The sequence below is a fragment of the Mercenaria mercenaria genome, chromosome 3 (genome assembly GCF_021730395.1).
Source record: "Mercenaria mercenaria strain notata chromosome 3, MADL_Memer_1, whole genome shotgun sequence".
Taxonomy (NCBI): Eukaryota; Metazoa; Mollusca; class Bivalvia; order Venerida; family Veneridae; genus Mercenaria; species Mercenaria mercenaria.
In genome coordinates this window covers 60,950,890-60,965,661 of record NC_069363.1, presented here as the reverse complement: position 1 = coordinate 60,965,661, position 14,772 = coordinate 60,950,890, and the positions used below count along the sequence as shown (strand labels likewise).

Genomic DNA, 14,772 nt, shown 5'->3' with positions numbered 1-14,772 from the left:
ATGGAACAGTGTTCAACTGAAGATTTTTATCAGCGGGACAAGAGAAAAAAAATACATTAAAATGTATATAAAATTATCATTCTAAAAATATTAATTGATATTGCTTTGATCTAAAGCATTTTTTTTTACATTAGTATTAAAATATTCCGCAATTCTATAAATGGCAGCTATGTATATAATAATAATACAAACAGTATATCATTGTGTTACCATGACAGGACAGTTATGTGTTTCATAACCAAGTTAATCAGTTGCCTTTTTAATTGACCTCATAGATTACCGTGTCAATGTATTTTAACCTTTAAAATTAAACGCAAAATGATATTGACAGTTTTATGACTTTTTATTATCGTCAGTAAAATTATGAATTCATATTCATGTATAAATATTGGGCCATCATTCTAGCTTCCTCAGTTCTATGTTGTGAGGCAAAAAGGTAAGTCACAATTTATTTCTTTTCTTTGAGTTCCTTGTACTTTATTCAAAACTGTGTTGGTATATGTAAGTATACCAAAGTCATGAGTAATAAGTAATTTTACTTATCCCAGCCTGCTTGCCTTTAGTTTTACTTTATTTTCTCATTTTCGATTAATATATTGGGATATTGATGAGCATAGTGAAGTTTTAGTAAAATTATACCTAAGATTTAAAACGCTCAAATTCGCGCCAAAACATTAAGTCAAGTCCGGAATAAAAAATTTTTTTATGACAACGTCATTTGGTAAGTTTCGGCAGTATTACTTAGAATCATGTACTTGACTTAAGATTGTATTTTATAAAGTGTTAATAGTTTTCTGTTTAGAAATGATCATTTGACGAAAGTCTGGTGGCAAATCGCTTCACGATTATGGAAGCATAACACAAAAATGTCTTCATACACATTTACTAACTTACTTAAAATCACCAGTTTTCAGCAATATCATATGCAGTGATGCTAACTCAAACTTCTTGTACTCATTAGATGGAGGCTTAGATATGATAGATATTTACTCTTTAAAACAAGCCATGGCAGTAAAAAGGGTTAAAAACTTTAAAACAACAGAAAATGCAAACTGGAAAGTAATACCATCTTTTTTCTTAAACCAGCTATGTAAAACCCTTCTCATATTCAATACTAATATAGATTTAGTTTTAAGCCTTCCAAATGTATACTTGAAAAGCCCATTGTTTAATAAAAAAAAATGAAGTTTGGATAGAAGTAAAACAAAAAGACATTGAAAAAAAAACAGAGAAAGTACATCATGTTTATGACATTCATAAGCAACTGATCTGGGTAAACAGATTTATTAAACATAAAGGGAAGTACCTGTTTTTCAAAGCGAGGATCGATTCTGATTTGATTTTTGTGAATTATATTATTTCAAATAATGGCGAAATAGATCCCAATTTTATCACCAAAAATTAGCCAAAAAGCAAAACTGGATCGCAGAAATTAATACCATTTAATAATCAGTGCCTAATGAATGGAAATATACATGTTATATCAAATCTGAAACGTTGGGGCGTACTAAAGTTAAAACATATTACGATATTCGTATCGAAGGAAAACTTCTTGAAGAAACAACGAACAGGGATATATAAAATATTTTATTTTCTCCAAAATTTACAAAACCGTATATATACATAAATACTGGGAAGATATTCTGTCCTGTGAAATTGACTGGAATTCTTTTTACTATATTTTGAACAAACGCAAGGGTGACAACAAAATAAAACAATTCAAATATAAAGCCACCATGGCACAGAATACTCGCAACTAATTCAAACTTGTTTAAATGGAACATTGAAAGTAATAGTTGCTGCAAATATTTTGAAACGAATTACAACTATGACCATTTTTCCTTGGATTCATTCTTGTCTAAAACTGACACAACTTTTTCAAAAATTTAAAAAGCATGATAATTGGTTATAAGATAGAACTAAAGGAATATAACGGATATTAATCTACTACTAAACACAAGTTCATACTGTATATATAAATCATATTTTTGGGAGAAAGAAGAATGAAACATATGAACATGTGGAACATCTTGTATACCGATATTCTGATACTTACCAAGTTTTTCGAAAACTAAAAAAATATGTACATACGTTCTAAAGGACTTTCTAAAATACATACACTGATTAGATTCTTCTGGCCTGAAAAGAAATAATTGAGCCGCGCCATGAGAAAATCAACATAGTGGCTTTGCGACCAGCATGGATCCAGACCAGCCTGCGCATCCGCAGTCTGGTCAGGATCCATGCTGTTCGCTAACAGTTTCTCTAATGGCAATAGGCTTTGAAAGCGGACAGCATGGATCCTGACCAGACTGCGCAGATGCGCAGGCTGGTCTGGATCCATGCTGGCCGCAAGGTCACTATGTTGGTTTTCTCATGGCGTGGCTCAACTATAAGAAACAACTTAAGCAGAAGAATATAGATATACCTTTTTTGTTTTCTTTGAAAAGTATGAACTGTAATTTATAATATTTCATTATACGTTTTTTTTCTTTCCATACAAAATGTTAAGTGAATGTAAATATTTGTATATAAAGAAAAAAAAGCCATTGATTTTCGTATTAACATCACTAGTACAATAATACCAATGGCGACCCTTTCTTTTCGATTGCACACTTGCCTGACATCCTTCGCAAAAAATTAAAAATTATGGCGTCGTTCGAATAAAAAGCTAGCGCGATTCACTGATTTGCCAAGTTCTAACGTGATTTGTACCCGTCTAAATAAACATATATATCCCGACGTCATGTGTTCTCGACATACATGTATTCTCGAGCTATTATGGAAATGACCTGTAAATCTTTGCATGCAATATAATCCTAACAAGTAAATACACACGAGTGTAAACATTGTGTCTGTTGTTTTAAAAATGTAAAAAATAAACAATATACCTGGAATCAAAGCAGGACAGTTTTAGTCTGATTTCAAATTAAGTAAATAAGCTAGAAAATCTTAATGTAACTTTTAACATGGTTTAAAAGTTGATATATATCCATAAATTTTCCGTCAAGCATCATTACTGCTATCAAAATTTCTGCACCGGAAGTCAATCAAAATAAACCTTGGTGACATCAATCTGCCTGATTTCCACTGTAAGAGATGTGGACTGCGTAAAGTAGCAATAGGCATTACGTGAAAGAACTGAAAAACATATTTATTTTCTTAGATATAAATCAGGGCTATCTGTAAAGGAAATATTTCAGAAGAAAAGTGTTAATTTTCAAAAGAAGTTCAGGCTATAGCCTTTTGATATTGATATGGGTAGGTTTTGAAAAATGTGTAGCAATTTGGGGTTTTCGAATTATTTCAATTGTCATATAAGTTGCTGGGCAACGATATCATTTGTAAATACCCATTGTATTAATTTAGAAATATAAAAAAAAATGTAAAATTCCATATTTATTAAACCGGTGATATTTCCAAATTAAATACTTTTTGCAGTGTTACAGTTTCACAACAGTGGTTTTAACAGAAATGGTAAAAATATCAGTTTCTAAATATAGCTGGGGAATATATGACAGGTGCTTCCTGGAACTAAAAAGTAGGTCACTGATAAAATGTGCTACTGTGAACAACGAAAATAGAATTGTGTATTTTTTAAATCAAGATGATCAGGAACGGGTAAAATTTTGAGGAAATGGTAATTTGAAAGATGAGTTTATTTTTATTTAATTTTTAAATATGCCTGTTTTTGTTAGACTGTCGAGAACACATGATGCCAGGATACGATACCATAAAATCTGACATTTCTTTAAGTAAGTTATATATTTTTTACCAATTTTTCCATTTAAAAGAATTGAAAAGCGCTTGTAATGGGGGGTACCATGTGTAAACAGCCAGTTTTATTGTCACGGCGGTACGGGTTCGATTCTCGACCCGGGTATGAGTTTAATAGTGAATAGATGTATCAACATGTGAAACCTACTATATGTCTAACCTACTTTCGTTTTCAAGGACAGTAAATAACACAAAAATCGTCATGAAACCCGTCAAACATTGCTAAAAATCAGTTACCAAGGCTTCTCGTCAAAAAGCATTTCTTCATGTGACCGACATCTCAAAGCGTAAAAGGTATCAGAAGAATTCATCTGCCACTCCAGGTATTTATTTCAGGCGAAGACGGGCTTCACAATCTTCAGAAACAAGCTTTTCATACAGGACCTGGTAGTAAAGTAGCAATCTTTTCATTTACTTTCAGAATACTGCCATGCATATAGAACTCCTCGTTTTCGTGACTCTGATTGCCGTGTCAGCGGCACATGTACCTTGGAGAGGCGGTGTGGGAAGAAAATATGGAGTTAGACCATACGGATATCGCCCGATGGCTTATGGCTATGGACGAAGAGGCTATGGTAGAATAGGATATTTTGATGATTACGACGGGTTTTCTGATGAGTACTTTGACGATGACTTCTACGATTTAGATGGTTATGATGACGATTACGGCAGATACATGGGGTTTTATGGGTCATACCGACGAGGTAAGGATCAACTTTAGGTAGCATGTAACGCTTTGCGAAAGTTTCTTTTTTTTAATCAACTGAATAAAGAAAGGTGTTTTATTAAGTCTAAGCATATTAAACAAGAAACTGTTCTTGGGGTTATGATTAAAAAAGATACCGGAAACTAAAGGAATAAAATGTTTATCGTCAAGTTTGAAACAGGGCGTACAGCTGTGAGTGTTCCCAAATACACGGAACATTTTCTGAATTTTATAGAACATTTCGTGCTTAAGGGAATGGTGTCACAGACTATTAATTCGTTTATTTTTTTTTATTGTTAAGTGGGCAGAACCGTCTCTGATTGCAAATGGAACGGTACATAATTATTATTAAGAGAAATTAACACGGTTCTCTCGGGCATTGTGTAAAATGCAGTAAGACCTTTGTTTACAAGGGCGATCCTTAGATCCTGATAAATGGGAAGACTTATCTATTCCTTTTAGTGATGTCTTTTAATATCATAATCTGTTTAAGCAGTTTTGTTTCATTCGTTTAAAGATTTAAAGACCTTTCCAGAAACGTAAAAGTTTATACAAAGTCTTTAAAGTAGATACAAACCTTCGAAGAATTTTGCAAATAAAATTCCATAGTGATATACGCCATCTTAATACTATCTGATTCAAACATGCTTATAGAAATATCTGGATGTTTATAAATATTGTTAATGTTTTTAATGTTAATGTTTTTGTTTCGCTAGATTTTTTTATTTCCTTTATATGTTACTTAATGAAATGAAGACGGCGACCTGGTTCATTTAAGAAATAATTTTAACACTTTTATACACGATGGGCGGTTATATGGCGAGCGTAGTCATTTAACAGAGGGCCTAGCCCGTTAAGTTAAAATATTTGGTACGACGTTTATAGTGTTCAAACACAGTTTTGCTATGAATTATTTCGATTCTAATATGTCTTTTATTGTAAAATTTAGATCAAATATGATAAAACTGTTTCTTCGCGCATGTATGGCGTCAATGTAAATGGTAGGCCGTCACGCTCCATTGTTTATACACGCCTGAACCGGAAATGGTAGTACGTCTTGCGGAATAGTTCCATTAGAGCACAAATGATGTCGATTTATTCTGCACAGTGAATAACAAACTCAGTGTGTGTGTGTGTGCGTGTGCGTGTGTGTGTGTGTGTATGTGTGTGAATTAAGGAAGAAGTTGTGACATTTCGTTTTAAACTTGTTTTTTCATCTATGAAAGCGCTATTTCTCGATGCATACATGGCGCTAAATATAACGTTAACATAATATCTTTGTGATGATATAAGCATTGCTAGTCATTAGAATTGTAATTCAGTCATCCAATACAGCTTATTTGGTATACAATGCATTGTTCGTTTTTATTTCATATAGTTTCTTTATCAAATTTACCGTCTCTTCTACTTTCAGGTCCGTCAAAATATCCCTCAAAATACAGACCACCTCTCTTCAAGAAACGGGGACCAATACGTAAATGGCGACCGAGATACAAGTCACCAAAACCGAGGTTACCCAAATGGCGACCAAGAATCAAATCACCAAAATGGCGACCACCGATGAAGTATCCAAAAAGGCGCCCACCGATGAAGTATCCCATATGGCGGCCACGAATTAGGTACCCCAAATGGCGCCCACCGATTAAGACTCCAAAATGGCGTCCACGTCCAAAGAAACCATTGCCGATGCCATATCGAAGAAAGTACTAGAACAATACAACATTTGTTGAAAAGATATCTTAAAGTGATGAGTCTTGTTGTTGCTTGTAGATCTGAACTGATTTGTTTAAACTAGGTAGGAATAATGCAGTTGATATAATCATAATTTCCTTTTTCACAGAAATCTCATCAACTGAAATAAAACAAATTTAAGTAGTTTTTAAGCCCATCGGACCAGATGTGTTTAATTGTTAAATAGAGTGTGTAATTATGTTTATATGCTCTCACAAGTCACGTTAATAAACACATTTCTTATCTTATCTTATCTTATCTTATCTTATCTTATCTTATTTACTATCAGTTTGATATGATGTCACATATAAGTTGTTTTAAAAGGCAATAGTGTGTTTGATTACTCTTCGGTGAAGCGCTAGTCGGCAATCCAACCTGTGTCAAAAGTTTTTCCGCCGCTAGAAATGTACATATATATTCATGTCAGTCATAATGAATGTCCGTTTTTATATTGTAAGCAATGTTTTCTGAGCTAATGATCTCAAAAACAATTTGGGTCATCTACAGGTCATGGCAATCTAAATATATTAAATTATATCCTAAAAAATCTAATATCTATAGTTCATGCAAACTAACCACACTTTCCTAACCAGAAGCCTAAGAGAAGTAATGTAAACACATTAATTTTCCATTTACTCAACAAACTTTACATATCTCTATCAAAGGTTATCATCTCACTGAAAGCTGATTATATGTTTACATGTTATGTACGCAGATATTGATGACGTCTTACACATCAACCTGTTTTTACAATTTAATATTAAGAAAAAGCATAATTCCACAAATCTCCGATTAATCGTGGTAATCCTACATCACCACCAAATTATAAAATTCTTGTATCTAAGTAAAATGTACCACTGAAAGACGAAAACTGTAGAAATAAAAATGTAAACAAAAGGATCGTGTGAATTAGGTGTAGGTCATCCGAACGCGAAAGTTGAATTTGGTCGAAACTTACGGTGTGTTACGAAGATGGTCGAAATGTGGCACGTGACCGAAGTTTTTTCTTATTTTTTAAAAAATAGTAAAATATATAAATATAAACAGAATATTTTATCATTTAAATAAAATATTAGTTTATCACACATCTACGAATAAAAAAATATCTGTACAGGATCGAAAACCTGTCACGTGACTTGCTCCATGTCCCACACGCGAAAAACATTTAGCAAACCAATAAACCCGCCGCCTCCTGGCGGCGGGTAATAAATTAATTGAAGCTTTTGATGCAATACCTTTGAATTTAGTTAGCTCTGCTTACGAGAGTTGATCATGCTACTACAAAAACTGACTGTTGTTCACACAATAAACTCCTAAGCAACAAACAGGAACGATATTTCTTCATGATACGATGACCTGTGGTTGTCAGAAAATGAAAAATGCAAAATAGATAAAATAGAAAAGAATTAATCATCACTGGCAATAAAATCCGTGCGGCACGCATCGTATACAATAATTTCTTGATGTGACTTAAAGGCGTACGCTAGAATTCCCTGTATATGAGATGGGCGAAAATTTTCCCAATAACAGAATTTCTTTAAACTTTGGATATTGAAGGACAATCATCTAAGAAACAAAAAAAGGCAATAAAAATCATAGGTCACCGGATTCGAAAAAGAGTTATCTGCCCTTGAAAACGTCATTTTTGGGGGAAATGAAAAAAAAATCCAAAAAGAGATTGAAAAGAAAAGACTAACATTATGCAGTAGGTACACTGTGATTTAACAAAAAAAATAGTTTCAGACATGTCGGCTGAGAGTAGAGCTAGTGTAATGTATTACATATGAGCCGTGCCATGTGAAAACCAACATAGTGCGTTTGCGACCAGGATGGATCCAGACCAGTCGCACAGTCTTGTCAGGATCCATGCTGTTCGCTTTCAAAGCCTATTGCAATTAGAGAAACCGTTAGCGAAAAGCATGGAGTCGGACCTGACTGTGCGGATGCGCAGGCTGGTCTGGATCCATGCTGGTCGCAAAGCCACTGTGTTGGTTTTCTCATGGCGCGGCTCAATTATATTCAGCATTTCATCAATAGCATTTCAGTTGCTTTTGTGCGATAAAAGCGAGCAACGACATCAGTTGGAGACTTAGACTTTAATGCTAGTGTCAAGAAAAGTGCATAATAACCGTTATCTTTTCTCGCAAATTTGAGATTAATCAAGATGACTGGATGACCGTTTTCGTTTCGTTTACTTTCAGATACCTCCGGTCATAGTTTTTTTTATTATTTTACATGTCCGTCTGTAAGGAGGCGGGGAAATTGATTCAAACATTCTTTTAATTCGTACAGCAATTACTCATTCGTGGAAATCCTTAGTTCTTTAAACATAATAATTAAGCATGTATCCATACCTATAATATACACCTATCTATTAAGTCTAAAAAACGTACTCGGACCAAAATGTGCAATATATTACGTAATGCTGCAAAGCAAGGTCAACGTGAATATCAATATAAAAGATGTCGTTGGAAATAGCTTAGAAAGATCTATATAGAGATACCTTTGACATGGGACTGAGCAAAAGGAAAATTCCAGGGCAGCCTTATGAGTATAAAGCGTTCATAATCATTACGATATATTGGCAATCGTAGTCTTCCTGCAAATGATGCAGTTTGGCTTCACGGAAATAAATTGTAATTAGGCCTTATTCACACAGACAAATTACAGACATGCCAGAACTATGAACAAAATGCTTTCTAAAAGATTAGAAAGAAAGACTAAACACTAGGGAGTAGGGGCACTTTGATTTTTAAAATAAATGGCGAAATTTCGTTGTAACAAGTGCGATAATTATGAAGTTTCAGACGTGTCGAATGGGAGTGTAGGTAATGTAATGTATTACATATACTTAGCACTTCATCATACGGCATTTTAATTGTTTTTGTGCGATAAAAGCTAGCAACAACATCAGTTTCAGGACATTGAATTTAAAGGCAAAAATGGCTTAAATTGTACAGCTCGGGAATCTTGTCCCATATCATCTGCAAGTAACGGATGTATAACGTATGGTATAATTTAATAGCATGAGACTTAGACTTTAATATTAGTGTAAAGGAAATTGTATAATAACCTTTAACGTTTTTCGCAAATTTGACATTAATCAAGATGGCCGGAAGACGTTCGTGTTTCATTTACTTTAAAATACCTACGGTGAAAGATTTTTATTTTGTTTTGCATGTCCGTCTGTAAAGAAGCGGACAAATTGATTCAAACATTCTTTTATTTTATACAACAATTACTCATTCGTTCTATGAACACAATAAGTAAGCCATTGAGTATCCATGCCTATAACATACACCTATCTATTTCGTACAGAAAACGAACCGAGGCCAAAATGTGCAATGTATAATGTGATGCTTCTAAGCAGTGTAAACGTGCATTTCTATGTATAAGGTGTCATTGGAAAGAGCTTAGAAAGATCTTGACAGAAACACCTTTGACATGGGACTGAGGAAACGGAAAATCCCTGAACAGCCTTATGAGTATAAAGCGGTCACAATCCTGGCTGTAAAATGACAATTGTAATGTTCTTGCAAATGATGCAGTTTGGCTTTACGAAAAAAAAACTTTTAAGAAAGCCATATTCACACAGGCGGATAACTGAATTGCCAGAATTATGAACAGAATGTTAGAATACAAGGAGAGACCGCTTTTCAAAAAGATTGGAAGGAAAAGACTAAATATTATGGAGTAGGGGCACTGTGATTCAAAATAAAATTAGCGAAAAAAACGTTGAAACAGGTCCGGTAATTATCATGTTTCAGACGTGTCTACTAAGGATAGAGCTAATGCAATGTATTACATATACTTAGCACTTCATCATACGACATTTCAATTGTTTTGTACGATAAAAGCGAGCAGCAACATTAGTTTCAGGATATTAAATTTTGAGGATAAAATGGCCTAAGTTTTACAGCTAGGGAGACCTATCCTGTACCATCTGTAAGTGACCGATCACAAAATACGGTATAAATTTATAGCATGAAACATACACCTTTTTTTGTTTAGCAGATTTTAGCTTTAACAAGATAGCTGGCTGGCCGTTTCTGTTTTGTCTACCTTCAGCTGCATCAGGTTATGTTTGTTTTTTTTTTTTGTTATTGTTTTTTTTTTTTTGTTTTTTTTTTTTCATTTCTATGTTCGTGTCTCTGGAAGGAAGAGGGAAATTTATTCAAACACTCGTTTACTTTTTCAATAATTACTCATTTGTGGAAATCCTTAATTCTTTAAACATAATAAATAACCAGGTTAATACCAATGTTTATAAAATACGCCTACTTTTTTTTTCATTCCGAAAACGTACCGGACTTAACCTTGCTATATTTAACGTAATGAAGCCCACCAGAATAAGTGTGCATTTCAATGTAAAAGATGTCCTTTGAAAGAGTTTAGACAAAGCTACATGAAGACACCTTGTGACTAAGCAAAAGGAAAATCTTCAGACAGACTTACGAGTATAAATTGTTCACTATTATGGCCGTCAATTAACAATTTTAATCTTCTTGTAAATGATGCAGTTTCGTTTCCTGGAAAAATATTCTAATAAGGTGTAATTCACACAGGCAGGTCGAGGCTAGAACCATGGAATGATATGGTAAAAGGAGAACTCGTTTATAAAACAGGTTGGAAAGAAAACCAGTGCGTGGCAAACTATAAAAAAGTACAAGTTTGAGAAATGTCATCGTATGTAGTACTTATGTAATGCATTACATATATTTAGCACTTCATCCTATGTTTTTCTACTGTAAAAGCGAGTAAAAATATAGGTTCAAATACTAAATGTTGCGGCCACAATGGCGCAAATTGTACAGCTACGTATGATGCGTATCCTCTATTATATGACGGGTCTTTAACATATGTATGATTTGATAGAATGATGTAGGATAATGCAAGAATTAATCTCAAAGTTTCAACATTAATTCATTTTCATAATATTCATAAAATTTTCTCTCTGTCTTACATCTAATAATTTATATTTATATGTAGAAGAACTTACAGTTTTAACCATTTATAGACCATGCCCACAACTGAATTTTCTTGTTTTTATTTGGGTAATCTAATAAAGCAACTAAGGGGCGATGATCTATGAATATTGTGAATTCTGTAATAATGATCCATTTTCTGTAATGCATAATGTAAACTGAAACACTCTTTCTCTATGGTTGACCATTTCCGCGAAGAATCACTTAGTTTATGAGACAAGAAATATAAAGGCCTTTCTTTATTATCATCTGCTTCATATGAGTCGCAAGTTTGAGTTAAGCAGGCGGCTATACGATGGTCGCTTGTATCTGTGTTTAAATTATACGGCTTGTTTATGTAAGAGAATTGCAGTTAATTGTCCTTTGATAGTATCAAAGTTCGTTTTACAGACTTCGTTCCAAATAAAGGGGGCATTTCTGTTTTGTTACTAGTAAGTTTTTAAGGAGTTCAGCTATCTTTGAAAACGAAACGATGATTTTTCTGTAAAAACTGCACGCAGATTTTAAAACTGGGTCATCTGGCTCAAAATACTAGATGACTCGATCAAATCATAGAAATACCTACAGCAATGATATACATGTAATTGATGAGTTTATCGCGTACTGATAAACCCGGTATTAATTGCCGTATACTAAAACATCAGATTAACGTTTATCTATAAACTCGTTTCATACTGATCATGACCTCCCTAATGAAATTTAACTTCGTTATTTTTCAGATGAATGATTTGTGTTCATGAAACAAAGAATATATAATAAGACCGTACTTTCTACTAGACATCATAAATGACACGTATTTTTTGCAAGTGGTCTCCAGTATATGCATTAATGTTGAATGAGAGATAACTCTTATTGAGCAGCCAGAATGGATTTCAAGCACGTGACATCAAAAAAGATTTAGAAAGCTCTACTGACTGAACTCGGGAAAACTGGAAACTTGTTATCACCCCTACACCTGCAGACACATCTTACACAATACCATCGCCTGCACATTCATTTTCGTCACGTTACAGATAGTGTGTGTGTGTGCTTGGGTTTAGCGTCTTTTTCGAGAATTTTTTATTTATAAACGACGGTGTCTACTTGTAGCTGTGAGCACAATGCCCAACTTTACAGTGATGCCTCGCTAGAATATCTGGAATATCACCCCGTAGACACGTGACATGATACTCCACCCAGTCACATTATTCTAACACCGAGCAGACCAGTCCTAGTGCTATCCTCTTAATGCTGAGCGCCATGCGAGGAAGCTACTAGTACCATTTTTAGGTCTTTGGTATGACGCGTCCAGTGATCGAACCCACGAACTCCCGCACTCGAGGCGGACCCTCTACCATTAGGCTACCGAGGCATTTCTAAATAAGCTGAATTCGAACCAGACTAGTTAGTAGAGAGATGTTCTGAAGTACCGCGAGGAAGGATAAGTTCCGGTTATCTTTATGTAAACTTTCTTGAACTTCCTTTTAAAAGTGGCAAAGTTTTGAAAATAAAGTTCAATTAAGTGGAAAAAGGGACGCTATTTGACAATATAGAAGGCTGATGTACCTTAGCGTCAATTTTGGAATTTTGCTTAAGACAAGGAAAAACAGAAAGCCGATCAGATTTAATAAATGTAGATGACTCAACGGACCATAACTTTGTGAAAATTCATCGAGTAAGGGCTGGCTGATAACCCCGTGATAACTCTGATTGATAACTCAGTGAAAACTCATCGAGCAAGGTAAGACTTGCAACATATATGTAATAGAGCTCCGCTTAAGCCGGTGCTAGGGGGCGTGAGAGGTGTTGCACATATCATTACTTCTTATGAACAGACTCAATCAAACCGAGTCTGCTATTATTCTTCTTGGTTGCATTCTTTGCTTCCCTTCCAAAGGATCTTTTTATAGATTTTATTTACAACTCCGTTAAAACTCATCAAACAAGAAGTGAGTGGTAATACGCACATCTTCTCTTCGTCTGAAGCTTCTTAAGACGTTTCTCAAAATTCCTGTTGGTAGTTGCTGGGAAATAGCGAAGATTCAACAGACGCCATAAAACACATAACACATAAACTTGATCATTAATAATATACAAGGAGACCAATTCATTTTGACGGGACCTCTGTGCCAATGTATTAGTTAAATGCACTTTGCATATATAATTGCACAGTCTGTAAAAGGGAAGTATCATTGAACTATTTGATGAATCACTTTTATAAAAACAGACGCAATTTGGTGAACGGTCAGGTGTTGTTTGTGGTTAAGGGCATGGCAAGCCTGTTAAAATCAGTGCATTTTGTGTATATGATGGACAGAATAAAATGTAGTTAAAAACAGTTTCTATTTCGCCACAAATACAGATAGGTCACATATGATTGATCCGAGTATGAAATAATTGACAATGAGTAAACCTTTTTACGTTAGAGATGAGACGACATTTGAATATTCCTAAAGTAGGACTGATTTCAATATGTTAATTTAAGGAACTCCAATCACGTATAACTGATGGGATAAATTATGCTTTATAGTTGCGAATGGTACATTGGCATTGGTAATTTGGAGTAAGGGTATTATGTATTTTGAAAAACCTTAGTAATGTATGACTCTTCCTTCTGTTTGATGTTTCCTATTTTAGTTCCGTATAAAGACAAGTTATATCTCGGCGACAAGTTTACTATTCCTTGCGCCAAAACGAATCACCCAAATATTACCCCGTTCACCAAACTGCGCCTGTTTTTTTTTTTTATAAAACTGCAACAATTCATTGCTCCCACAAATCGTTTCACAGCGGTGTTTGAGGATGGGTAGTGGCGGGATCGTTAGACACTTTCCAGTACATTCTTGGCTGACATGTACTTTTTTCGCATAACTTTTGCCTTAACAACTTATATAATCAGCCTATGAGAATGTTCTTTTTCTGTTGTTCTTTAAAAAGCTAAATTTGAATATATTAAAATGGTTATCTATTGATTAAGCAACACAGTTAACAGCATATTTGTATCTTTACTCTTACAGTGAGAAAATGCATATATATGTATAGTGATACACAAGCTTTCGTAGAATCCTTCTTAACAATGGTCCATTATATTTTATTTTTACACTATTCTGTCTAAGTTCTCTTTTGTCGCCAGCGGGCCATATAAGCTTTTTCCAACAAAGTACAATTTCGTAACAATGTCGTGAAACAAATATCTTCATTGATTAACATAAGTACAGTTATTTGGAGCTTGTCTCCAAATAAATGTCTTTATCTGGAGATGTTATAGGAGCTAACTCCTCCGGTCTTGTTGGTTGGCATGCACGCGGTTTATAACTACGTCATCAAGCCTGCGTCATCAAGAAGAAACGCGCAGAGCTCCTCCTTTTTTGTCTGGGAAGCCGAACAAACAGGTCACGTTTTGTAAACTCTCATTAAAATTATGTTGAAAAATTATTTACATGCTAACAGTATATTAAAATGATTTTAAATGTTTGCAAAATACGATGGTTTATTTACAAGGAACAGATTCTATAAAATTTTGATAATTTGAGTCAAAACAGGTTTTTAGACTAGCTAGTGTCGATACACTAGAATGGTAGAGCTATTTCATTT

The 14,772-nt window shown here is 34.2% G+C and overlaps 1 protein-coding gene across 2 annotated transcripts; it reads left to right on the top strand.

Moving 5' to 3' along the window:
- The first annotated feature begins 412 nt into the window (after positions 1-412).
- Positions 413-6,462, top strand: LOC123523458 (adhesive plaque matrix protein-like). 2 transcript variants are annotated; one of them, XM_045301133.2, is made up of 3 exons: positions 413-436; positions 4,199-4,481; positions 5,898-6,462. In XM_045301133.2, the coding sequence occupies exons 2-3, from the start codon at positions 4,208-4,210 to the stop codon at positions 6,191-6,193; spliced, it is 570 nt and encodes a 189-aa protein (XP_045157068.2). In that variant the 5' UTR covers positions 413-436; positions 4,199-4,207; the 3' UTR covers positions 6,194-6,462. The 2 variants fall into 2 exon arrangements, with proteins under 2 accessions (XP_045157068.2, XP_045157067.2); XM_045301132.2 differs by lacking the exon at positions 413-436 and adding an exon at positions 3,614-3,755.
- The last annotated feature ends 8,310 nt before the right edge of the window (positions 6,463-14,772 follow it).

Coding starts and splice junctions, on each gene's coding strand:
- LOC123523458 (XM_045301133.2), top strand. CDS start 4,208: ATGCATATAGAACTCCTCGTTTTCGTGACTCTGATTGCCGTGTCAGCG. Junction 4,482..5,897: donor TTATGGGTCATACCGACGAG/GTAAGGATCAAC, acceptor TTCTACTTTCAG/GTCCGTCAAAATATCCCTCA.